This window comes from Semicossyphus pulcher, unplaced genomic scaffold (assembly GCF_022749685.1).
Source record: "Semicossyphus pulcher isolate SPU_LCO1_2020_fin unplaced genomic scaffold, fSemPul1.0.p SCAF_3, whole genome shotgun sequence".
Classification (NCBI taxonomy): Eukaryota; Metazoa; Chordata; class Actinopteri; order Labriformes; family Labridae; genus Semicossyphus; species Semicossyphus pulcher.
In genome coordinates, this window is record NW_027211704.1 from 20,432,422 (window position 1) to 20,457,637 (window position 25,216).

Here is a 25,216-nt window from a genome sequence, read left to right on the forward strand (position 1 = left end):
TGGTCTCATTTCAGTTCGACCTTAGCGGCATATGTAGGTTACGTGTATGATGCAGGCTACGGAGGATGCAGCTCCTGAAGTGAGACACAGCTAAGATCTTACTACACCAGGGCAGGAAGGTAATGAAGGACAGGTGAAACTAATCAGGGCCGGGGTAGACAATCACGCTCAACGGCAGGAAGGAAAGCTTCAGAAATGAGAGGAAAGAGTGAGTGAAAAGTAAAACAGGAAACAATGTACACTTCACCTCACCTGTGCTGGTCACCTGTCCGCACAGGACAGCTTAAACTCACTTTCTCTGCAATGGTCTGTTGCTGTGTCGTCTAAGCCTCCTTGCTGCCTGTCTGCACTTGTTGTGCCTTCAAACCTGCCATGCTTTGAAACCCTTATTAAAACAATTATTGCCAACTTGACCAAGAAAAATGTTTTGAACCACACCTTTCCTGCCTCTACAGTCTGCCTTTGAGCTCGTGTTGTAGTTCAGTAGACTGTTGCCTCTAATGTGGTTTGCCATCTCAGAGTGTAACTATGGTCCATAAATACATTTAATTTACTAATTGTGCCTCTCTTTTCCGTTCCTTTCAGATAATAATGATATTAAACAATTCAACGCTTTGAGCTTTGCCTTCAAACTGACGGCACGCCTGACCTGCGTGTTCACCCTCCCACAGTTCAAACCCGCCTCGAGGCAACATATGAAATATTGAATGAATGAATTTTTAATTTTTGTGTCATACCATTGAAGTGGATCATCCCACATGAGATTACATGACACATTATAAAGGCACATTTAAACATAAACTTCCGTCAGCTGCTGCGCACCACATAACTGGCATGTTTGAATGTTCTAGTGACCATGCATTGTACAAATGAGAGAGTCTGCCTACATTCGCACAGTTTCTTCTGTTATATTGTATAATCTTTTATTTTTAACTGAAGATAGATCATCGTTTAAAAGGAGGATACTGGTTCAAGCTCTTGTGTTTGCCCCCTTCTGAAGTGTTACTGTAAAAACATTTGAGGAGTATAAGAGAGTATATATACGGCCTACTTTAACTGTACCATACTGTATATTTATGAGCATCGAGCAGTGTTCAAGTGATCTAACGTTATGTATTCGTGGGCTGAGTGTTTGAATTTGTTCAGATTGTTCACCCAGAAAACCCATTTCTCCCGCGTCCACCCCACTTTCATCTCCTTTCCGTCATATTCAGCGCTTGAAATGAGTCCTTATGTGGCAATACAAAGTCCTTCTCTCTGTCTCCTCCAAATTCTCCAGAGACCTCAAACCTTACTTTTACTCTTTCAGTTGCCATGGATACCTCTGGCAAGGCAGCTGATTGGAGGAAACAATAAACTCGGCTCGCTCAAGCCTTTGACAAATTTGTCTCCAAACTGACGATCTTAGAGACTCTCTTGCATTCTGACACACACACACACAATCACTAACGTATGCACACATGTGGATAAAGATGGACTGACGCACACGCTCACAGGAGCGGCGGTGACCATTGGGTGACAGCGGAACAGAGATCAATGTAATCTCCTTCAACACAATCCAAAGCCACTGTCATCATCTATCTATCTATCTCAGTGGAGCAGGGGGAAATGTGTGAAATCAATTCTGCCTTCATTTAAGTAGCAGCCAGCGTCAGCGTCTGGCTCCAGGAGTGACCCCGAGTGGACCTGCAGGGTCCTGAGTGGAGGCCTGCTCTGATTAACATTCTAGTTCACACTTGAACATCGAGATAATTATGCTGCAGCATTATACCTAACAACACAGTAGATATACAGGTGTCACAACTTACAGATTGGTTTGCAGAACTCTCATCACTGCACAAAATAGTTCCCCCTAGAAGAGAAAGTCAACATTACTATCGTGTATAATCTGTACTGTTCTGAAAGCAGTTATATCGACTGTTAGAATCTAGCCTGGAAGTCACTTAACCTGGCCAAGGAATAGTTCAGGGTTTAACCTCTTGGAAAAAAACAAAATATGTCAATTATATGTCATTAACAAAAAAGACACACAACACTCCTTGTATAACTCTATCCTTTTTTTAAAAAAAGTTATAGGAATAACCAAAGCAGCAATATATGTTCACAATCCATAGAACTCAACTCACTCAAACTCAGAACATGTGACGATTGAGATTATGACCTGTCCTCAAGGTTTAATTAACCACTAGGGGGCCCCGTTGCAAAATGAGCTGTGGGGCTCCGATTTAGGTTCCTCCAAATACTGTACCATCTCAAAGTAATATGTGATCATTTGAATGATTATCAGGGAAAATGCACAGTGCAAGCATGTACTGAAAAAATGTTTAACTACTATGTTCATACACAGGGCCCAGTTGCCTAATTTATATTGTGTGTTAGAGGTGCTTATTATCAAACTAATTTTCAATAAACCCAATTTCTACAAACTAATTGCCAAAGTGATCCTGGGGTAAAAATCGTCTGTAGCACTGGGGCAGTTGCCGTTGACGCCTGGTTGGTTGTCCAGACATACCTACCTTTGTCGGGCCCAGTGTCTTGTTTGGATTTTGGATTTTTTTAAAAAGAAAACCTTCATCATCTTTGTCAGTTTCGTTTCTCTCTCCCTCTCTCTCACTTTGTGTGTGTGCGTGTGTGTGTGTGTGTGTGTGTGTGTGTGTGTGTGTGTGTTGTGTCTTCAGATTTTGCAGGCAGGGTGAATTTCTGCAGTACGTCACCTTGACGCCATCTACTGGCGTGGCAGAGTAGTGGGGGTTTTTTTAGATTCAGCCTCAAATTAGACGAAGCTTGAAAATAATCGAGTTGAGTTTTTAATGAATTAAAATAAATGACTTGTTAATTTAGTTTTATTTAAGGCCTTTCTATAAGTCGTGTTGGAACATTCAATAAGACAGGAACTATAACTGTGTGGTCCTTGCTTTCTACCCGGATATGTGAACGGTTGCACAAGTGTCCAGAATCTGTTTCGGCACGCCATTGTGGAAAATATCTACTTTCACATTACAGCTACTGTCTCCTCTCTCCGAGCTTACCTTCCCAGTTGAGTTTTTATCGTGTATTAACAAAAGAACAAACTGTCCCACAATGGCTACGGACTCCTGGGCACAGGCAGTGGACGAGCAAGAAGCCGCGGCGGAATCGGTAAACCTCAACTTACGCAACACGAGCTAACGTGTTGTTAGCTTGTTTATAGGTTGCTTTGGCCTGTTGTGGTACAACGTGAACGTAAATTTAACTGCTAACCCGTATTTCTTGTGTAAAATGTTCACTGGCGGCGCTCTCGCTGAACAAATTGTCTCTTAAAATACGTAATAAGTCACGTTTATATCTGCTAAAAATCTGCCGGGTGGCCTCAGTTGTGAGAGTTAAGTTAACTAGCCTGTGCATAGATGCTGCGTGCTCATGAGTTACTAGCTTTAGCAGTTAGCTTGTTAACAAGCAAATGGTGCAAGGAAGTCTGAAATAGCTCCACGGATGAAGTAGCAGTCGTGACTTAACCCCCATTTGAGCCTTCTGTGTTTTATCACGACATGCATTAACAGAAATGAACGTTAGTCTGAATTCATATGATGGAAAACATTATTTTATCTTAGAAGCAACTCAAAAACATCTGCGAACTTTCTTATCTTTCTTCTAACAGATTGGCAACCTTCAAATTAAAGAGAAACCAGAGGAAAATGGTAAGTATGTAAAGCAACATTACGTGTGGGATGCATCCAGTTAATAAAAACATGTTTTGGATGTAAAATTAGAATAATAATTTGATATTGCAGGCACGACTGCAAACGCAACAGACTCTGGCAGTGCAGCTGCAAAGTCAGAAGCTGAAGTAGAAAGCAAGACTACAGAAGACGATGATAAAGGTTGGCAGTTTATTATTTACATTCCCTAAAATATTAATCCTCTGGTAAAACTGTATGACGTTGTTGATCATCTTTTTATAAAATACTTGAGTTTTAATACTTATGTCTATATGACTTATTTTTCCAGATGACAAAGCGGCACAGTCATTGTTGAACAAGCTAATCCGGAATAATCTCGTCAATAACACGAATCAAGTAGAAGTTCTTCAGAAGGATCCAAACTCTCCCCTGTACTCTGTCAAGTCCTTTGAAGAGTTGCGACTGTAAGTGAAACTTCTATATGTATATATTTATAATATAATCTCTCTTGTTATTATAATTATAACTATAATTATTGTTATGTGGCATCAGATATTTACTTCACAGCTATCTATCCTGCTTAGTGTTAGTGATATATGCATGTAGACAGAAAGGGTGTTCCCAGTTAACTACCAAAACTTGAACCATACTTGCTCCACAAGTGTTCCTTGTGTTACACTGACACGTGTATATATAAAGAAAGTGATCTTAACTAACAACATGACAACTGACTATTCCTGTGTGCAGCAAACCACAGCTTCTTCAGGGTGTGTACGGCATGGGTTTCAATCGGCCATCCAAAATCCAGGAGACTGCCTTACCTATGATGCTGGCTGGACCGTGAGTATTCTTCACAGTGAGCACGTCATGGAGTCTGTAGAGCAATATGTCTCGCCTTTGTCTGCAATCTAATTCCTTGTTTTTTGTAGTCCACAGAATCTGATCGCCCAGTCACAATCGGGAACGGGGAAAACAGCTGCCTTTGTTCTGGCCATGCTCAGTCACGTTGACCCCGAAAACAAATATCCCCAGGTTGGTTTTCACTTCCCTCGCTGCTCTGGAAGATGAAATATTTAGTTTCAAAAGTGGCATGTATGACGTGACAATAATCTTCTTACCTGCCTCTTAAAATAATTAATCTAATAATGACAACACTTCCTTAATATGTTTCCCCCCTTTTACTTTATTTCCACCAGTGCCTGTGTGTGTCACCCACCTATGAGCTGGCACTTCAGACTGGCAAGGTAATCGAGCAGATGGGCAAACACTATCCTGATGTCCAACTTGTCTACGCAATCAGAGGAAATAAATGTAAGGCATCTCTGCTCTTGACAATGATACATTTGTGGAAATACAAAAAATAAAAAATAGTTTTTATTGAACTTTTGAACTGCTGTTCACAGCTGTTTCTTTCTTGTGAATTTTTAGTGCCGAGGGGCATGAAACTGCAGGAACAGATAGTCATCGGCACACCTGGTACCATGCTGGACTGGTGTAGTAAATTCAGATTCATAGACCCCAAGAAGATCAAAGTGTTTGTGCTGGATGAGGCTGACGTCATGATCGCCACACAGGGTCACCAGGACCAGAGCATCCGCATCCAGAGGTCAGAACAAACACTGAAAGAAGTCTTGTTATGTTTAAGGCACCTTGCCTCAAACCAAAGATCTATTCTTTATGTTGTAAATTGTATTTGCTCAATCTATGTTTCAGCAGTGTATATTCTCAAACTCCTCTCTTCCTTCGTCTCTGCCTCACAGGATGCTGCCTCAAACCTGCCAGATGTTGCTGTTCTCAGCCACGTTTGAAGAGACCGTGTGGAACTTCGCCCAGCGCATCGTGCCTTCTCCCAACATCATCAAGCTGAAGAGAGAGGAGGAGACGCTGGATACGATCAAACAGTATTACGTGCTGTGCAACAGCAGGGAGGAGAAGTTCCACGCTCTCTGTAACATCTATGGCGCCATCACCATCGCCCAGGCAATGATCTTCTGCCATGTGAGTCCGTTAGCTTCATATGTACATAACTGGTCTGCATTAAACAGGATTATTCTCACATTTTTTAATAGGAATAGAGAAATACAAATTCCCTCGAGTGTGTCTTCTGTGACCCTATCAAAAACCTGCCATTCTCCAGATCTTATTGTAAAGCTTTTCTCTTTGTTGCCTGAAATAATGAAACAACCTGCTTTTATTTTTAATGCCTTCAGGACAGACCGATAAATCTGTCAGTGTTTTTGGCTGTTGTGTTTTTACCTTTGGTCTTTTTGTCACATGAACTGGTGCTGTAGTTGCATTACTTTTCCTCCTGTGTGATCCAGACAAGGAAAACCGCAGGCTGGCTGGCTGGGGAGCTGTCCCGAGAGGGCCACCAGGTGGCGCTGCTCAGTGGAGAGATGCAGGTGGAGCAGAGGGCTGCTGTCATCGACCGCTTCAGAGATGGCAAGGAGAAGGTCCTGGTCACCACGAATGTTTGTGCTCGAGGTGAGGACATATAAGGAGGCAGATGTTCCCTTTTATATTGAGTCAAGAATTGTGGGGATTGTAGTCCTTTTTATAGGACAAAAAAAGACCCCAATTTCTAACTTGTACATCTGATAAATAAGCAAACACTAAAATATTACACTTTCAATACTGCTCGATAAGAGTATTTAAACACTTGCATATACCGCTGTTTGTGCAACAAGCAATAAATACAATTCTACCGTAAATTCTATTATTTAAATTGAATGCATTTCAGAGCAGAATGAAAATGAATTTGGTGCCTGTGTTACATTTCCATACAAATAATACAGCAATGCCCATCTACACTACCTTATCTTTCTCTGCACAGGTATCGATGTCGAGCAGGTTTCTGTGGTGATCAACTTTGACCTGCCTGTAGACAAGGATGGTAACCCTGACAACGAGACGTACCTGCACAGGATCGGCCGCACGGGTCGATTTGGCAAAAGGGGACTGGCCATCAACATGGTGGACAGCAAGATGAGCATGAACATCCTCAACAGGATCCAGGAGCATTTCAGTAAGTCCGTAGACACTTTTAGAGAAAACAGTAGGATCAAGTTGGTTAATTCATACTTCCTATTTAGCGTAGTGTAATTCGACGTAACAGTTAAAACCAAATAAGTTCTAAGATTTAGAGACATGGTTTAGTGATCAATCCTCTAACTGAACCTATGTTTCTCCCTCTGCAGGCAAGAAAATCGAAAGACTAGACACAGACGATCTGGATGAAATTGAGAAAATCGCCAGCTAAAGAGAGCGCCGTTTTATCGCATGAAGGACGCCGACCCGACTTCCCCTCCCCTCTTCGCTCCCCCCAGGACTGTACGCTCCTACAGTGTTTTATGCTTTTATTTTTTTTAGCTGTCGGAGAAAGAGAGCAAAACCACAAACACAGTATATGTTTACACGTGGATATGTCTCCTCTCAGACGAGTGTTTTGTAAGTCTCGGGAACATACCCCATTCACTCTTTGTACCTCTTTGAATAAAGTCTCTGAGTTTATCGCTGTGTATGGTGACGCTGTAGAAGCAGCCGTGGTGGACTCACTGAACACAATGGATTTCACGAAACACTTTTTGGTGTTGGATGTAGTGGTGGCATGATACAAGCTACTCTGTAAAGAGATTCAAACAAAACCTTATAGATAAACTATTTTATGTGCCACAAAGTTTTGAATATTAAATGAACAAAGGATAATTGAATGTAACTGTATCATGTAGACTATTACAGCATTTATCGTGCGCTTCTCTGACCGACCGTACAAAGGGTGAATTTGGGTATGCTGCTCCGAGCTGTAGTTTAATCATAAAGATTATGTTATTGAGATGGTGATGGTTGGGTTTCAAGGGTCTATGCAAACTTTATCAACCTGTGATAGCTATTATCAAATGCTATCAACCTGTACTCACATTACATAAATTAATCCTGAATTAACCTCAGCTTTAGCATCAGGGTGTGTAGTCAAATGCCAAAAACGGCTGCCTAGAGTGAAGATACACTACTAACTCCAAGTCATGGACATTTAGGTATTTCTGTCTAGTGAGAATTCAATCATCAGTCACCTAAACATCTCGCATGTTTTTATCATTTTAATCATCAGCGTCGCTGTCGAGCATTAATCACGAGTCTTCTTTTCCTTCATCTGTCTCATAAAACCTTATTTTAACTAAAAAAAAAAAACATGGCCGTTAAGGTCTGATGTGATCAGTTTCCCTTTGTGTTTCACTGTCCCACACAACTTTTCAATCAGGGTCTCCAGTTTGACTTAAGCTCAGCTACATTCTTCACCCAGACTGTGCTGTTATTACAGATTGTGAGTTTAAAATAACAAACACAATGCCTTCCTCAAGTGCATTATATATATTCATATGATTTTGTTACTGATATTCTAAGACATCGGGCTTAATATTCTGGCTAACACTTGAAATTTTGATTATATATTGAATTATGGGCGTCTTTAGGATGTGTGAATTATCTTCTTGAAACCAAATGCTGAATTGACTAGAGGACCTATGCCAATCAGATTCACTGTGTTGCTCCAACATGGTCGCATGAATAGAAAACATGTACTTGTGTACATATATTAAAATTTTAGGTTTAAAAGACATATTGTGACCTAATTAGTGTCACTTCTAAGAAGTGCAAAAACATTCCTCATGAGGTTTAATTGTGACAGATGCAGCACTTGGAATGCGGTGAGCCTAAATCAGTTAACTTTGCATCAGTGGGTCAGCGTCTGTATGAAATAATGGAAACATTGCGATGCGTCCGCAGTGATTCATCGGTCTGAACCTTGTACAAACCTCATCTGGCTCCCACCGGCACTGAGAAGACTGCTGGTGGTCGGCCATTTTTAATGGACTGTTTACGGACAACTTGCTGAAAATCACTCAACTCTTCGAGCAGGTGCAGCCAAATACGAAGCAAGTGAGCGTGTGCTGAAAATCCACTAGTGGTCTGTGAAGACTTTTGGGTAAAGAAGCAGTGTATGCAGTTTTATTTGGACATTTGGATGTAAACATTATCAGTGAGAGTGTGTGCACTTTGTTGATCCATAATGTAATAGCACTGTACGAGAGCCATGGACACACGCAGCAGTTTTGGCTATACAACTTAACACTCCTCTCCACATGTTGTAACCTCGTTTGATAATGTCAGAAGAACCTACCAGAACCCAGTTCATACATGTAAACATAAGAGTTATGCTGCCTCACCAGGCTTAAAGCAAGTTGTCTGTTGTAACCTGAAGGTCATGTGTAGACAATGATAGGTTCAAGGTGTGTGGTATTCTGTAGCTGAGCTGCGTTCATGGACACAGTTATGTATTCTTAATATGTTGAATTAAAAAGAACATGTAGATGTTCATCTGTATGAAGTGTAATGTTTATTTGTACACGTGTGGAAAGATGTCTTAAAAACAGACCAGAGGAAAAAATATAATTATAAATAGAAAACTTTATTAAAACAACTGCAGACAGAAATTGGGAAATACAGTTTCTCAGCACAATTGAATGAGGTAGAATTAATCTTCAAAGTGTCCACTGGAGATACTTTGCTCCTCTGATGTTTGTTGTGAAAACTGAAGGTCTGAGGAGGCAAAGAAGAGGTGGCTTAGAGGTGAATATAGCTGAAGTGAACCAACACAGGCTCTGTGTGCTTCTCATGTGAAGATAACAAGAGAAGATGAGCTACTATTTGATTACTCTACTATTTCAGTCTTTATTTAAGGAAGCGTGCCAAATATTTTCCAGCCTCTCAAAAGTGAGAATTTGCTTCATTGTAAAATTACTATGACTGTTAAGTGGAACAAACAAGTATTTTAAAGATATCGCCCCATATTTATAGTATCCACAAAAAAACTGAAAATTAATTGTACATGAACAGTCCTTAGTTCCTGCAGCAGGTGTGGCTTGTGCATTTTTTTAGGGGGCTTATTTTCCCATGAATCATCCCTCTGAATTATCAAGCAAAACCTTGTTGATATTCTGTACATCTCGGGTGGCAAATGGTGTCACCTCACTTCATTATTTACAAAACTTTTTTAAACAAAAAATGAAGATTAGTTGGTTAACCTGTCCTGAGAATTCAATGATCCCTCAAACTTACTACTTTCACCACTCAAGAAGATATTAATCAAGACTATCCTTAAGACTGACAAAAAAGACTTTAATGAATGCTCCTCACCTGTTGCTCTGTAGTCCACCCTGGTGAGGAAGAGGCCGTGGGCCGGAGCAACAAGGCCTTGTGGGTAGGCCAGAGAGTCCCGAACTTCCAACACCTCCTTCAGCTGGGGCACCGAGAGTCTCCCCTGGCCTACCGCCACCAGGGCCCCAGTCATCCTCCGTACCTGGAGCACAGAGCCGGAGAACATTTTTTACCCTGACATATTTTTCAGTCTTTACCAGCAGATGGTGCTAATTACCAACAGAACAGCAATGCACACAGTTTTACAGATTTAAAGAGCAATTGAGGACAACAAAATGAACAAACCTGCTTATAGAGAAAAGATCTGCCTCTGAAAGCCAGCTCCCACAACGGTATCTCTCTGGAAACAAATCAAAAACTAGTGTATAAATTACAAATATATCTGAACAATATTTACTGTATGATATCGTGAATAAGGTCATTAAATGTCACAGAGGTTTATTTCTTTGTGTTGACTGCATATTAGGTCAAAGTGGCACAAAGGCCTTCAGGCACATTCCAAACACTTCTCATGTAATGTTACAATAATAACTCAAAGACTTGAACGTGCCACACTAAAGAAAGGTTAAAGATTGCCACAGGGGGTAAAGTGTCACTTCAGAAGCAAAAGAACATCTTGAACAGTAGTCACATGTAATATACAGCATAACTTAGATAAGGACAACTACACAGGAGGAGAATAGATTCCATACACCTATTGAAAACGACTTACTTCAACTGAAACAGCCTTGTGTCTCATGTCTGTTACATGTTGAGACACATTTGTCCTGTATCTCTCTGTTGTTGGATATTTCAATGCTTTCCTCCGCTGTGTGGAGACAGTTGGAGGCTGATGTGACATTCATGCGTGTGCCAGACATCAGATAGAGGCTGGGACTCTCCTCGTGCACAGATTTGTTTAAATGTCACATGCTGAATAGGCCACTGCAGCTTGGGCCCAGCAGGATTATGGGTAATGCCATAAATTCAATTTTTATTCCTACTGATGTTTTTATGTTTCAACAATTAAGTGACAGCAGCTTTCCTCCCTTTAAATCTGACTTTATATTTTGGGAGAGAAAGAGTGAAAAGAGCAAACAGGCACATGGGAAGAATTGGGTCAAATGCAAATTTGACTCAGCGCTTGCTGTCTGATTACATTTGACATGTAAGGAGTGCAGAGGCAGATTTAGACAGCAGGGCTGTTAGCTCATGGGCTCTGGTGAGGGACGGTATCTTTACATGGATAGACGAAGGCTGTGTCTCATGTTGCCAAGTCACACATGTGCATCTGTCGTGTGCTAGAATAACAGATAAGATGAGGACCAAAGCCGGCTCTAGTGCGATGTTTCTGCATCTCTGCCTCTCCTGTCTAGACGCAAACTATTTCGGGAGCTCATTTTACTCGTCTGACAGGCAGCTGGAAACAAAGCTGAAAGGATTCATAGTTTCATCATTTGGTTTGCAGAAAAAAAAGCTTTTTTGATGATTGATTTATTGTCTAAGTCATTTATGAAGCAATAATACAATGAGCCTGCAGCCATGCTAGCCCCTATAGGGACTGTATGTGCTTTAAGCTAAATGCTACCCATGCTAACTGCGAACATGCTAATGTCCTCACAGTGAAGACTTTAAGAAAATAATAGAAATATTAATAATGATCATAAGATATTTTATTATTACACAGATTAATTGAAAGCAAACATGAGACCAATGCAAGCAGCGTGCACGCAAAACAGCATTCTTCTTTAGCAATGCTATCTGGGAATAAAACTGAGAATTTTGTCTCCCTCAGAGAGTTCAACAGTCTGATCGACACGCTCTACTTCATTATTTTGGTAACAGTAAAGGTGTGCTATTTTAGCCAGGTCCACTTACATATGCTTACCTGCTAAAAATGACAAACATGCTGATGTTACGTAGGTAAAATATAACATGTTAGCATGCTAATGTTTGCTGATTAGCATAAAGTAAAGCTGGATGATGGGAATGTCACTAGTTTTCTGGTGGAAAAGTCAAAATGTTGAGCTGTTGATGGTGAAGAAATCAACCTCCCTGATACTGACTGGTGGCGCTAGAGCTGTCAGGGGATGACCAAAGTCATTAGGATGTATCTTCTGGGTACATTAATGTCTGGACCAAGATGTCAGGGCAAAAGTATTTGAGATATTTTAGCCTGGACTGAAGTAGTGGACCAAAAGCCCGTAAGTTATCATCCCGAGTGTAAAACCTCCTTTTATCTCTCAATGTATTGAAACCTGGATGAGACATTTTTTTGCAAAGTTTTCACTTTAGATCTCTAAGCCTGAAGCTCACAGGTTCTTAGTGCACCTTTGCATTGTGGTTAATGAAAGTGAGATTGACTCTGTGAACTGTTTACAGTCTGCCCATATCGTGCACCATATTTTCAGGGTAAATAATCAATGCCAATGAAAGTGTCACTTGGCATGCTGACACCCAAGGTTATCTACCAAAGACCACATGCCTCTCCAGCCCCCCCGGCCTATGACGTACATAACGACCACCTCTACACACACAAAATACATTGATTAACACAAACATAAACTCTTCTGCCTGCATGATCGCAACAACGTCAGAGCTAAACATGTTGTCAGACATGTCATTCTGTCAGACTGTAAGAAGAAGTGGCCCTAAAACAATGAGCAGTACTTCCTATGATGCACAATTTGTTACTTTAATAAGAAATAAAGTATAAAGATAAAACTTTCCCACATTAACAAACATTTTTTTCCCAACATTTCCCTTGGATTATATAACTTATGAGGCCAGATCTCTCTCAGTCTGTTTGACCTGTGAGTCTCTAAATATCACAGAACACCTCACTGAGTCTGACTAAAGCTTGAAAGGGAAATCTTCTTGGCGCTACAAGCAGAGTTGGCTGAGTGACTGTAAATGATTCAAAACTTTGGCCAACTTCTCGAGCATCAGTTGACGCAACATTGAGAAATAAAAGCATTATCTTTTTTTTATCAGTTCGGAATAATCAGTTCCCCTGTCACTTCCTTGTTACTGCTAACTCCACGTCACAGCCGTCCCCCTTGACTGAGCATTGAAGTCATTGAATATTTAGGGAAATATGTTCATTGACTTTCCATCCTATTGTATGATGAAAATGAAACCGCTGACACATCTTATCATTTAATATGCAAATACAGCCCTCAGGCGGTTAGCTAAGCATTAACATGGTAGGGAGTCTCGAGACAGAATAACAGAAGATGTTTATAGGTGCTGGTCGGCTGAGTTTGTTAGTGTCGGACATAACCAGGCTAGCTGTTCGCCCCTGTGTCCAGACTAAATGTTAAGCTAAGCTAACAAGTTGCCTGCAGTGGCTTCAGCTAGTGGCGAGTGTTGATTTTTACTCATCAGTTAATAATCTTGGTATCATCTTAAAGCTGCAATAATCAATATTATGTGACATCCAAACAAAGGAGAGGGAGGGAGAGTAAGGGATTAAAAATGAAACGGTTCCCCTTAGCTAGCGAGATGTAGGGTGTTGGGATCGTTGGTTTGGTCTTTGCAGCCTGCACCTTCACAGTTTTAGTTCACCGCTCTCATCAGCACTTTTCTAGTTGCCAGACAGGCAAAGTGAGCGACTAAAACTTGCTCAAAGAGCTATATATTTTCCTCAGGGGTTGGTTGAGACCAAAACAGAGCTTAAAGAGAATAGGTATTGGACTCCAAATGAATGCTAACGTTGCTCAGTGTCCGCTGGACACATGAATATATCTTTTTAACTTTGTACACCTGCAGACTGCTGGTCATGTGTACCTGAGTGTACGTAACCCACCTGTGGAAGTGTGCGTTTACAAAGGAGCTTCCTGGCTGTATGCTGGCCACATCCAGAGTCCTCACAGGATCTTTAAAAGGCAGGTCAGAGTTGATTGCCCTGAAGCTGCTGAAGTCATGAACCCCAACCAGCAGACCGGCAGCCTCACGCATGGCACCAAGATCCAGCTCCCTGAGAAGAGACACAGACGAGGCACATTTTTATTTAATACAATATCATAAGAACAACGTATTTTCTTTACGCACTTTGTTTAACAGACTTCTTGAATCGATTTCTGAAGGCTCATTTTGATACTGCCGCATGAACTGAAGGTGACCTGCCTGAACAGCGAGGTCGAGCAGCTGGGATGTGATGAACACTTTCAGTACAGCGAGTTTTCAGGCCTTCATGTTCCCGCTTTCAAAGTAGAATAATTTATTGGTCAGCTTACATAATGTAAAATTATCTGATGCACAATGCCACGTGAGGGAGCGGAGCATGTCGCCGACCAGCTCATTTGAGGGAGAGAGTGTGAGTGGGCCGGGCGCTCAGATTCTCTACAGTCCCATGCTTCAGACGCTGTTTAAATATGATCTGACAGAGAGTGCAGCAGAGGCAGGGATACAGCCAGCAGGGACTGAGGAGTGTGCTGAGTGACTTACTAATTAAAATCTTGAACGTTAGAGTCCTGATTGAAGATGTGAGGAGCGCTGTAAGAACCTGAACAGCTGATTTATTCCTGGGTTCACTTTTATTTTAAAAATGTTTAATCCTTCCTTCATCAAGACTTTTAGTATTTCCTTTCATAACTTGGTATGAAACTCAAAGTAAAGTTAATTTGCTGACACAGTTCATTATCATTATTCACGTGAGACAACTGAAGCATTAATAATGGACAATACATAAGATTCAAATATTCAAGAACCTTTACTAGTGCTTTACCTTTTGACCGAACACCCATTAAACTACTGACACTCCCGTCAGCCTCAGCTGCACTTTGTGTAGTGTGAAGAAGCAAATGTTAGCATAAAGATAAGCGTGTTAGCATGTAGGAGCATTCCTAGTAAAACCGTTAGCATACCTCAAAGCAGCGCTGTAAACTTCCACACAGAGCTGCTAGTGTGGTTCACAGGCTTGATCTGCTTTTAACTAATTGACTTATTAATGTGTTTCTCTATTTTACTTTCTTTTCATATAAATATAAAAAAAATGTAGTTAGTGGACATCAGAGCAGGAACCTTGATTTAATAAATTCATTAGTCATTTAACAGAAAATTACTCTGTAAACATTTTGATATGAGATTAAAAGTCAGTTAATTATCAAGCAAAAATGCCAGAAATCCTCTGGTTATAACATATTACATTTTTCTGGCTGACCGCTGGGGTTAGCCCCACTCACTGGTCTGTATGTGACTGACTGACTGAGCGACGGTACTTTCAGAGCCGTAGAGAGAGAGAGAGTTGCGACATCGCAATGGCGGATCATGGAGCATATTGGACTTCCACTGACGCGACTCTCTGTCTCTATGGCTCTGGATACTTTGTTTGGGGAGTATGCAGAGCTGCTCCTCCGCTGCTCATCCCCCGTCCTCACCTACGTCCGCAGCACGCACCTGCTTTCAAACATGTTGTCATCGGCCTTATAAGGACAGTCCATTTAACACATTGCCCACAAAAGCGCACACTGACCTGATGCAGTCAGCCACATGATAGGTTTTGACCTCATCTTGTTTGTTCACTATTACTATCCACTGATTCACTTGAGAGAAAAAAAACGTAAGTTGGAGCCCTCAATGGGTCGGTTATTGTTTTTTTTCCTTTTCAAAATCTGTCGATGTCTAAAGTTGTAACAATAAATCCATTAGTGGTCAGCCAAATAAATCATCTAGTATTGAGTAATTTGTTGAGTAAAATAAAGAAATGTGATTCAGATAAATATGTGATTAAAGTTTCTTAAATGTGATTTTTTTTCTGATTTCTTTACTCTTCTATGACAGAACATCTTTGTGTTGCTGACAAAATACATTTGAAGACGTCTTCTCGGGCTAATCCATCAATAAAGGAAATAATGGACCATGAAAACAATCACGAGGTAAATGGCAAATGGAGTGTGCTTACAAAGCACTTTTCTCGTCTTCAGACCACTCAAAGCGCTTTTACACTATTATCACATTCACCCTTTCACACTCGTATTCACACATTGATGGCGGAGGCTACTATGCCAATCTCTGATCAGGATGTAACTATTTACACACACACAGGCTGTGCCTTTGGCAGCAATGTGAGGTTCAGTGTCTTTGCCCAAGGACACTTCAACATGTGACTGTAGCAGTCAGGGAACGAGACGACCAACTCTACCACTGAGCCACAATGTTCGAAGAGATGTTTATATTTCTTTTAGTTTGAAATCTTGACATGACAATAACCCCCCCCCCAAAAAAAAGTTAAAATATTGTTAATTAATATTTCAATACTTTCAAAAGATGTTCAGCAATATGATCAATTGATTTAAAACATGCATGAAAAAGTAAAGAGAGACATTTTCTCACGTGAATGAAAGATTTTCAAAATAAATTTAAACTTAAAAATGAACTGTGGTGGAATTTTCATATTTTTTGCAGTGGGGGAGATTGGGGGAGGGGGGTGTGTGTGATGACGAAGGCGGGGAAGATCAAAGAGGGAACGGAGAGAGAGAGAGAGGCTGCTGAGGCAGAGACGCTCAGGGGTGGAGGGACGAGATGGAGGCTGAAAATGAGAGAGAGGATAACGAAGCAGAGACACCGGAGAGCGGAAGAAGGGAGGGAAGGAGAAATAGAAAAGACGTCGAGAGAGGAGAGAAGGAGAAGGGTGGGAGTGTGAAGGAGAGAATGGAGGAAAGAAAAACAAACACAGTCAGGGTAATGTGCGTGGGTGCTGTTCTGCATGTGTATAAGCCCGCAGCTTATCTTGCCCTACTTTCTCCCCAAAAAAAAAGTGAAGAGAGAAGCGCAGACAAACGCTCACATGGTCGCTCTCTGAAATGTGCTTCTTCACGCTCCCTCCTTCCAATCGCAGCGAAAAGAACATCATCTAAGCTATGAAGCACTCGCCATTTCATCCGGTCCCTCGTCCCCCATCTCCCCTCTCTCCCTCCCCCTTTTTTATTGTTTGTTGTTAGGATGTCGGCTCACATCAAACACTTTGTTTGACTGGCCCTAATTTGCAGTTCCGGCGTGGCACGTGTGGATTATTCATGTGTTTAACGTGCCATTGTTTCTGCAAGGCTTGGCGGGAGCTCACAGAGGGGTGTGTCTGAGTGTGTGCGTCTGGACCTACTTGTTAGATTGAGCTCCAGACTGAGCTCCATTTTTTTCCTCATGCGCACAGACACACAAATGAAGTACAAAAAGACAGACGTGTGAATGAAAGAGGACAGTGTTTACAGTGGGAGAACTTACGTGTTGCTGAGGTCCCAGCAGAAATGGTCTGCGAGGGGAAGCAGGGTGTGGTGGGAGACTCCCAGGGCTATCCGGTACACGTAGGTCCGAGACAGGGCATGGTAGCGGGCGTGGAAATTATCAGGCACACGGTGGGCACGAGTGACCCTGACAGAGAGAGCAGTAAGAGTGAAAACTGACACCAAATGAGGCCTGAGAAGAATTTAACCTCTACTGCTCACATTATTAACTGAACCAATTTCTTCAAAAATCACAACATGTGAATTCTGGTGGATGTTTAGACAACAAAAAAACAACCAAATATTCTACTGGTTTTTCAAAACTGCTTCACTTCTTCTTCAGATTGAAGCAAACACCAGATGGTGTTAACGCTCTTACTGCCAGCGAGAAAAACTGTGCACAAGTCATCGTCCAAAATGCCAACGTCGCAGCTTTTTACACAACAGAACACACCCGCTGTCAGGCTCCATTCAGACCCGCCAAGAACCAAACGCTTCTGCTCACACAATAAGCATCAAACAGACTCGGAGGCTGCAGCTTTTTTGATGCGACTCCAGGCAAACGCACTTCCAGCGTGTCTGAGTGCACGCAGGGACGCGGCCGGGGGACGGATCATGTGTAACATTTATGCAGTCAGACACAAGTTCCTTTCATGATTAAATGAAGCAGCGTGGATCAATTAATGAGTGTGAGGCCTGAAGAAGTCATCAAAGTTCTTCACATGCAAAGCGTAGAACGTTTCTGCTGAAACGATCGAGCAAACTTTGATGTGTGATTAAAAAAACAATAAAGGCTCACAAAGACAAAGAAGTGACTGCTGTTAATGTTTGAATCTGTTCAAAGACGCCATAACTGAGGACGTGATTGAGTGAGAATTCCAGAAGCCTTCATGTCTCGTGCTACAGAAATCAGTGTAAACTTCCTAAACTCATAGGGCAAGTCCACTGTCTTTTAATGGTATCATTATCGTCCTTCAAATGTTCACAGCTGATCAGAAAGTAAAATCCATCTTGCTTTAATACGGCAGAGATATATTGTACGGTAAATACACAGTGGGGAATCTTTAGTGCTTATATGTGTACACTGACAGAACAAAGAGCTGCAGCCAGCTGTGCCAGTGTGATTGTGACTGCAACAAAACATGGTAGCACCCTGTAGTGTTCATCCACACACTCCAGTGCCTGTGCAGAGTATGATTCCTACTTGTGTGTGTGTGTGTATTAGAGAAAGGGGGACTGGACGAGGAATACAGTATACAGAGTTATTAAAACAATGATGAGCAAATGTATACATGCGTGTCGTTTATTTACACAGAATAACATGTAAAGTCTATCTATGTGTGTGTGTGTGTTGGTGTGCCAGGGCACAGTCAGAGAAACTAGGTTACGTTTCCAGGGGAGGAGATTGGGTGTGACACGTGGCAGAGGAAACCCTTGCGTCTGCCTTCAGCGCCTGCTCCAATGTGAAGTGACAGCCTTTGCCTGGCCCCCAAACCACACACACACACACACACACACACACACACACACACACACACATAAAATTTTCATAAGCGGAGTACAAAGCTTGGCCTCACACATTTGGGAACTGGGGCATTGTTTAGCATGGCACCATTTTGCTACTCAGCACTTTCCCCTTATGGGAAAAGCTCCATTCATTCTCAGCTAATTGCGGCCCTTTTTCACGACAGCTGAACTTAAGATGTACTTTTTACAGTGTGCAGTCTGTGTTTAAAGCCTGCTTTAACACTCTGTCTCCAGAGGACACAGACCAAAGCTAAGAGCCAGGATTCAAACCCTGCAACAAAAACTCTTAACCTCTTCCCTCCATGTACAATGTGTAGGGGTGGCATGTGTTTGTGTGTTTAGCATGTGCTGTTATAAGAATATTAAGGTGATTTCATATGTTGGCACTTGGATTTTAATGAAGGCTTTATAACGTATGACGCTGCTGAGAACAAAAATCATGTTGATAATGCCTATTTCCTGTTAGCTTCCACATACTAATCAAGGCGGTAATTTCCATTTAGCTCGATCAGTGTATCACTCTGTGTGTTTGTGTGTGTGATAATTGATGCTATAGACCTGAAAGCAGAGCAGGGATAATCCTTTCTAACCTTCCCTCTGCAGGTTTAGGGATTAGCAGGATGCAGGGAGCTTCCCTTTCCTCCCTCCTCTCTCCCAAACGGCTCGTTCTGTTTCTCACTCTCACACCTCTGTCTTGATTCAAACTGTGCCAGAATCTGGCGGTGCTCTAACATTTCCTTTTCTCACCCTTTCTTGCCGACCCTGACCCCCGTTAACCCTCACTGTTCATATTTCTACAGCTCTCTTTTGTCCGTCTCTGAAATACTTGCATGCAGCCCATGCTGCTCTTTGCCGTCAAAGGCTCAACAGGTGAACTTGCGGCATTGTACTGAAGCTGTAAATGCTAACTGTTGGAGTAGATATAAAATTTTGTTATATCAACACAAATCTATTGTTATTTGTGGTTCATATCCGCGGTCATGTCCTCAGGAAATGCTTGCTTTAACGTATGTTTCTGTTCTAGTGTGCTTTAAGGTTGTAAAAACAATGCCCTACGTTCTTCTTCTGTTCTCAGAGGATTTGAATTAATTTGTCAGTCCAACATGATGTATGTGCACAGAACACAATACGGAAAACACTGCACACTGATGCCTTACGATGCCTTCAGGCTTTGTTTGGTGTGAAGTTAGCTGCCATGCGCTACTGAGCTTAAATCTGCATTTTAACTGTATGCATGATATTGATGTTTTACCCACAGCAGTCCTATGGGGGGCTATGCAAAAACATGTTTTCATTGCTCCACATTGCAGCTACTTTCAGAAATAATGTTACAATTTCATTTAGCAGACGCTTTTGTCCAAAGCGACGTCCATCTGAGAGTTAATACAACACAAGCAACGATCAAGACGGGAGGGAACGAAGTCAGTAAGTGCCAAAAAAACAGCTTCAAGTGCGATCGGACACTGGTGCCAACAGGCAGTGTATAGGGCTTTTTATTATACAACCAAAGAGGCGTTCCTCACAGTTAATGTTTCACACTGAAATTTTCATACATTTCAAGATTTGACACTCACCTGATCTGCTCTGTCCTGAGGTGGGAATTAAGCGCACTGACAAGAACGTCGTCAGGAAACGGTGGCTTATCATTCTTGCGTTGGAGGTCAAAGTGAGCAGAGTTGGAGAGGGCGTGGACGCCTCTGTCGGTCCTGCTGGAGATTGTCAGAGACACTGGGTTGAGCGGTCTCAGCCTCCTTATTGCATCCTGAGCACAGACAGACAGGACATCAGAGATATAAAAAGCTGTTGGTTGATATAAAATACTAATACGCGTGCAGACAAATTTCATTCATCTAAACAAAGAACAAAGAGCTGTGAACTGTATCATGATGTGACAGCAAAGTCTGCATTACATGTTTTATTCCTTTACAAGAAATGCAGATACAGATAGACAGTAGACAGCTGGCAGAGTGTATTGGAAGATAAGAGATCATAATAATTTCACAATTACCTCCAAGTAGTTCTGGACTCCTTTCCTGAACAGCTGATGTGGAGGCACTTTTACTACACCGCTGTAGTAATGATCATAAACAAATAACACATCAATAATAATAATAATAATAATGACACACCTTCAACTGTAACCAGTTATCTTACAGTATAAACCCACCTGTAGTTTGTTCCAATGTACTGAAAAAAGATGAGGTAACGTGCATGGTTGTGCATGGTCTCTCAGGATGTGTTTGACACTTATTGACTATATTTTTCGACTTTTAAGAGTGAAACGTGACATGTTTCTGTGGATATAACTTTGACACATGCACCTATCGCGGGGTCTTTGTTTTAATCTAAAAGATGCACCTACTGTTACAGAATTTATAAGTCCTAGGACACGGATCACATTTCCGAGCACGCTCCTAAGAGTTGTATTTGTAGTCCGGAAGTACTCTAGAGATCAACAGAGTCACAGTTACAGAGTCTCATGGGGTAAGAGAGCGAATCACTTGACTCACTATTTACTTCTTGATATTAACTCCATAAAGAAGCCTACATCACAGCATTGGCTCAAATACTTCGATGTTTAGCGCGTCTCATAAGCTAAACGTCACATCGACGTCCCGCCTCTGACCACCTTCGGCAACATGTTTGACCTCACGCTGCCTTAACAACATGCCATGTACATGTATGTACTTCACATGTGGCATTTAAATGAACTACTCACGTAAACATTAATGTATAGTTTCAGGCACAACGGTTTCTTCATAGTGTTAGCAAGGAAATTTCTACGGTTGTAGCATAGACTGTGGGTTGTAGTCGGTCTCTTCTTGATGACGTCATAATTCACCGAGGGGTGTGTGTCGTCGTCGTCCTCTGACCAGCCGCAGAGCCATCTGCGTTGAAAACCATTGGGACCAGAGAGCATACAGTATTTTGGAGATGGGTCAGCTGCCATGAAGATTAAGGCTGTCAACAGGAGCAACAGAACGTTTTAGGATCATTGAGAAAAGACGGGAGAGAGAGAGAGAAAAAACACTTCCGACAATAATTATCATATTATTCTTATAATTTAATATTGATATTGTCAAAGTCTGGTAACAACACTTAACTTCTCTTCTGTTTTAATATTTTCTGCTATAATGCAGTTTGAAATCTGAAATAAAGGTCTGATGCTTCAATTAGGGTAAAAAAAAAAAGCATTTATCTTTGAACTGAATACTTTCTCATAAAGTTTTCAATGTCAATACATTTTAGGGCTTTACTGTTTATCGTTTCGTCTCCTTTTTTTAATTCACTTTGAGAATGCCAGATGTTTTGTATGCTGTTTTTTAATACTAGGGGGGGGAAACTACTTAATCGGCTCACATTTGACAGCTTTTGTTTTGTCAGAATACATTAGTTAAACCAATATATAAGATTCAACGTTTTATATAGACTATTTGTTGCACACTAGTTAGGATTAATGCTAATGTTGTTTACGTTATCTTATGTGAGGAGATTTTTGATCAAGGTCAAGTTTGCTATGTAATCCTCTCACGTTTTCCAGTGGTGTTACGGCGTGTTGTAACTCGTCGGTGCTCTTCCCTCCTCTTACAATCTCTGTGGTGCAGCTACGCCTCTCGCCTGTCTCGGCAGCAGCGGCAGCAGTGTAGTAGTAATCCGCCTGCCGCGCACTCAGCTCGCATTTTGTGTCACGGTGCCACCGGGAGAGGGGCGACAGACTGCTGCGCGTCAGGGGACACCAGTCACCATCCGCACGGTTCAAGCGACATCCCGCCGCAGGCAATGACATTGTCAGACTGAAGAGGGAATACACGAGAAAACGCAAAAATGACGGTGGACTTTGAAGAATGTATAAAGGATTCACCACGATTCAGGTAAGGCTGCTGCTCGCAGCGGTGCGCAAAGATGGCACACCTTCTTTTACGCATGATTTTCTTTGGATGGGGACTGAGCGGCTCCGCTGATGCCGAATATGTGGTGGCATCAACAGGGTGAATCTTACAAGATGTGTACCCTAATGTCTCGTGCTCAACAACAGGATGGCGGGGTTTTCATTTTTTGGTCATTCATTTCTGACCACATCATATCCCTTGGATTTTGTTAAAATGTCATATTTAGTTGCATATCATATAATTTATTTGTAATGCGATACATTTACTTGCAGACATGCGCGTGTCAGTGTTTCCTATGTGGTTGTCTGATTTTTGAATGTGGGTTGTGACGTTAGCTCAGTGCATATGAGAGGAGGGACACTCATTGCCACGCACAGTGAGGATCCATTTTGACTGAGAGTAAAAAATGTGGGTGATTTTCAGCCCTGATGCCATGCTTTCATTTTAACACCTGATGTGCACTGAATGAGAGGGGGGCACTCATCTTAATGTGGTGTTAAAACAATCAAGAGTGCAGAAGTGGTCCTCTGTGTGTGAGTGTGTGAGTGTTGCAGGATGGGATACAGGTTGGGTGCAGTTTTTGCTCACAGAGGAGGCCCTGCAGTGTGTGTCTGTGGAGGCAGGAGAGGAGATGTCCTTGCAGCAGCAGCTTTTGCCTGGCTGGCAAAGAGGCAGCATGGAGAGGAGTACACTCTCTCTGTCTGCAGGGATGGAGCTCATATCCCGGGCACAAATCCAGCTGTTCGGCCTCTTCCCTGCCCGCTGGAGGATTGTAGCCACGCTCGGTCCACGTGCATGTCTGGCTGCGCTCCTGTGGAAAGCTATCAGAGGAGATTCTAACAGCATGTAGGCCAGGGATGCCCTGTAAGATTTTCCTGACTGGTAGTGTCACTTCTAAAAAGAGCAGAATGTTAGTTTATATAGTGTTCCTGTCTTCTGTTTCTCCATGTCAGCGTCTGCTGCCTGTTTGCGCTCTGTTCTCCGTGTTTGTCGTTTTGTTGCTTCCCTCTCCCTCTTCCTCTCTCTCAGACACTACTCTCTTGTTTGTTGAACGCTGTGACTAACAGAGAGTTTGTCTTTTGAGTGAGCAACAGATAGAGGAACGAAAGAAGAGGACTGAGGGAGACAGACAGTCAATTTGCTGCTCAAATCCAACCTAAGTGATGGATGGCGCGGACGGAAGGTCACAGGAAGAGACGCTTCCCTCCTCCTGCTGGGTTCACTTTCTCATGCTCTTATGAAGAGTGCCATGTGGAAAATTCCATCACTGACATCGGATTTACAAGCAGTAGGGAAACTATGATGTTGCGCAATATCTTTATGAGAATGATAGTCAACTGCTTTAAATCAGGACCCTTTAAAAACTTCATTGGCAACTGTAATTTCTAAACAAATCACAACAGCGTGGCATGACTGGTCCTTTTAATTACAGCCAGTCATTGCAGAAAACTCCAGTTTATTCGAGTGATTACTGTCCTACTTTTCTCTCTCCTCCTTCTTGTGTCATTCTGGAGAACCGGGAGAGAGCCAGGCCCCATCTACCTTCCCACACATGCTGCTAAAACAGCTCACACACACACCCTCTCACTGCAGCAGGTCTGTACTTGTACCCGTCCTGTATGATTGTGTGAGCATGAAAGAATTTTTAAGATTTGAGTATCTGTAACACACACACACGCACGCACACACCTCTGTGTTCAGTCACTTGTACTGTAGAATAACCTCTCTTTTCTTCTCTGCCTCTGATTCAGCTGCTGCTTTTATTCTTTCTATAACAAAACCGTGAACAAAGCGCGTGCACCTGCCTGTAGTTGTTTCCCCTTGAATGGCTGTAATCTGATTCCCGGGAGGCGTTTTAAAGCTTGTCCACACTGAAGGATCATGCTTGTAGTTTCATTTTGACAGTAGTGCTCAGAAACGACCTATTTTTAGTTCTTTTAATAACTTTATAGTTATGATATAAGAATTAATATGCATATGTGGGTGTGAGTCGTTGCTTAGCAACAGCTGCTGTAAGTGAGACAAATGAGAGCTCGGAGAAAAGAGGACAGAACATTTAAGAATGAAGGAGAGTGTTTGCTTTAAAGAGACGTGGTCATTACTTTTCATTTCCCAAAGAGAGAAGAGTTGTACGTGACAAAACGCATCTGCTGGTCAACTTTTAATACATGTCACTGGGAGTAAAAGTGATGGAAACCCTCACCCAACGATATGATCAAGCTTAGAGCAGGTGTGTCTCCACCGCCTCATGGTTTCTGTGTTATGTCAATAGAAAACAAAATAAAAATACTGAATATGAAATGGCAGATTTTGCCTCGAGCAGCAGCTCTCTCAAGTCAGAGAGGGTTCACCCAGTAGTTTACAGAACTGGAGAACCTGCAGCACCTGTCTGCCTCGATCCCACCTACGTATATACAACACGCAGCATCGGGCTGTGCAGACAGGTTAAGTGAGTGTGTCAACAAGTAGCAGGAAGTGCCAGGAAGAGCCAGACGGGCAGAGAGGACACAAAGGACAGCGTGTCTCTTAACAGTGATACAACAGATGAGCCCTTGTAGATGTTGCACTAAAAAGCAGCATTCGCCTGATATCGCTTTAAAGTGGCCAAAGCAGCATGCTTGTTAATCTTGTATTTAGAAAATCTACACAGACTTTAAGTTTTATGTCACAGCCAGGGCCGCCCATTAGGGGGGGAAAGGGGCCCAGATGCTGGGGAGGCCCCTGG

At 42.1% G+C, this 25,216-nt stretch overlaps 3 protein-coding genes across 3 annotated transcripts in view; 2 read left to right on the forward strand and 1 right to left on the reverse strand.

The window, feature by feature from the left end:
- Positions 1-2,961: 2,961 nt before the first annotated feature.
- Positions 2,962-7,169, forward strand: LOC138606336 (ATP-dependent RNA helicase DDX19B). The gene is made up of 12 exons (XM_069678802.1): positions 2,962-3,138; positions 3,638-3,677; positions 3,771-3,860; positions 3,988-4,123; positions 4,407-4,499; positions 4,589-4,691; positions 4,856-4,970; positions 5,088-5,265; positions 5,420-5,657; positions 5,981-6,143; positions 6,493-6,684; positions 6,857-7,169. The coding sequence occupies exons 1-12, from the start codon at positions 3,082-3,084 to the stop codon at positions 6,916-6,918; spliced, it is 1,467 nt and encodes a 488-aa protein (XP_069534903.1). The 5' UTR covers positions 2,962-3,081; the 3' UTR covers positions 6,919-7,169.
- A 1,974-nt stretch (positions 7,170-9,143) lies between these two features.
- Positions 9,144-20,868, reverse strand: pusl1 (pseudouridine synthase like 1). The gene is made up of 8 exons (XM_069678951.1): positions 20,769-20,868; positions 20,610-20,670; positions 20,176-20,363; positions 17,076-17,222; positions 13,660-13,830; positions 10,158-10,212; positions 9,852-10,014; positions 9,144-9,254 (listed from the first exon to the last, which is right to left on the reverse strand). Exons 1-8 carry the CDS (start codon positions 20,822-20,824, stop codon positions 9,190-9,192), a joined length of 906 nt encoding a protein of 301 aa, XP_069535052.1. The 5' UTR covers positions 20,825-20,868; the 3' UTR covers positions 9,144-9,189.
- Positions 20,869-22,282: 1,414 nt separating this feature from the next.
- LOC138605464 (arf-GAP with coiled-coil, ANK repeat and PH domain-containing protein 3-like) overlaps positions 22,283-25,216 on the forward strand; it is a 53,199-nt gene continuing 50,265 nt past the window's right edge. The window contains exon 1 of the mRNA XM_069677736.1: positions 22,283-22,473. Coding sequence (XP_069533837.1) covers positions 22,427-22,473 — 47 coding nt within the window. The 5' untranslated portion in view covers positions 22,283-22,426. The remainder of the gene's footprint in view (positions 22,474-25,216) is intronic.

Bases quoted from the DNA above. Each gene is read 5' to 3' on its own strand.
- LOC138606336 (XM_069678802.1), top strand. From the start codon at position 3,082: ATGGCTACGGACTCCTGGGCACAGGCAGTGGACGAGCAAGAAGCCGCG. The intron at 5,266-5,419 runs GTCAGAACAAAC...TCTGCCTCACAG, and splicing joins CAGAGCATCCGCATCCAGAG to GATGCTGCCTCAAACCTGCC. The intron at 5,658-5,980 runs GTGAGTCCGTTA...TGTGTGATCCAG, and splicing joins AGGCAATGATCTTCTGCCAT to ACAAGGAAAACCGCAGGCTG.
- pusl1 (XM_069678951.1), bottom strand. From the start codon at position 20,824: ATGCACAACCATGCACGTTACCTCATCTTTTTTCAGTACATTGGAACA. The intron at 10,015-10,157 runs GTTTGTTCATTT...TCTGTGCTCCAG, and splicing joins GATCTTTTCTCTATAAGCAG to GTACGGAGGATGACTGGGGC. The intron at 9,255-9,851 runs GTGAGGAGCATT...TTGCCTCCTCAG, and splicing joins GGTGGACTACAGAGCAACAG to ACCTTCAGTTTTCACAACAA.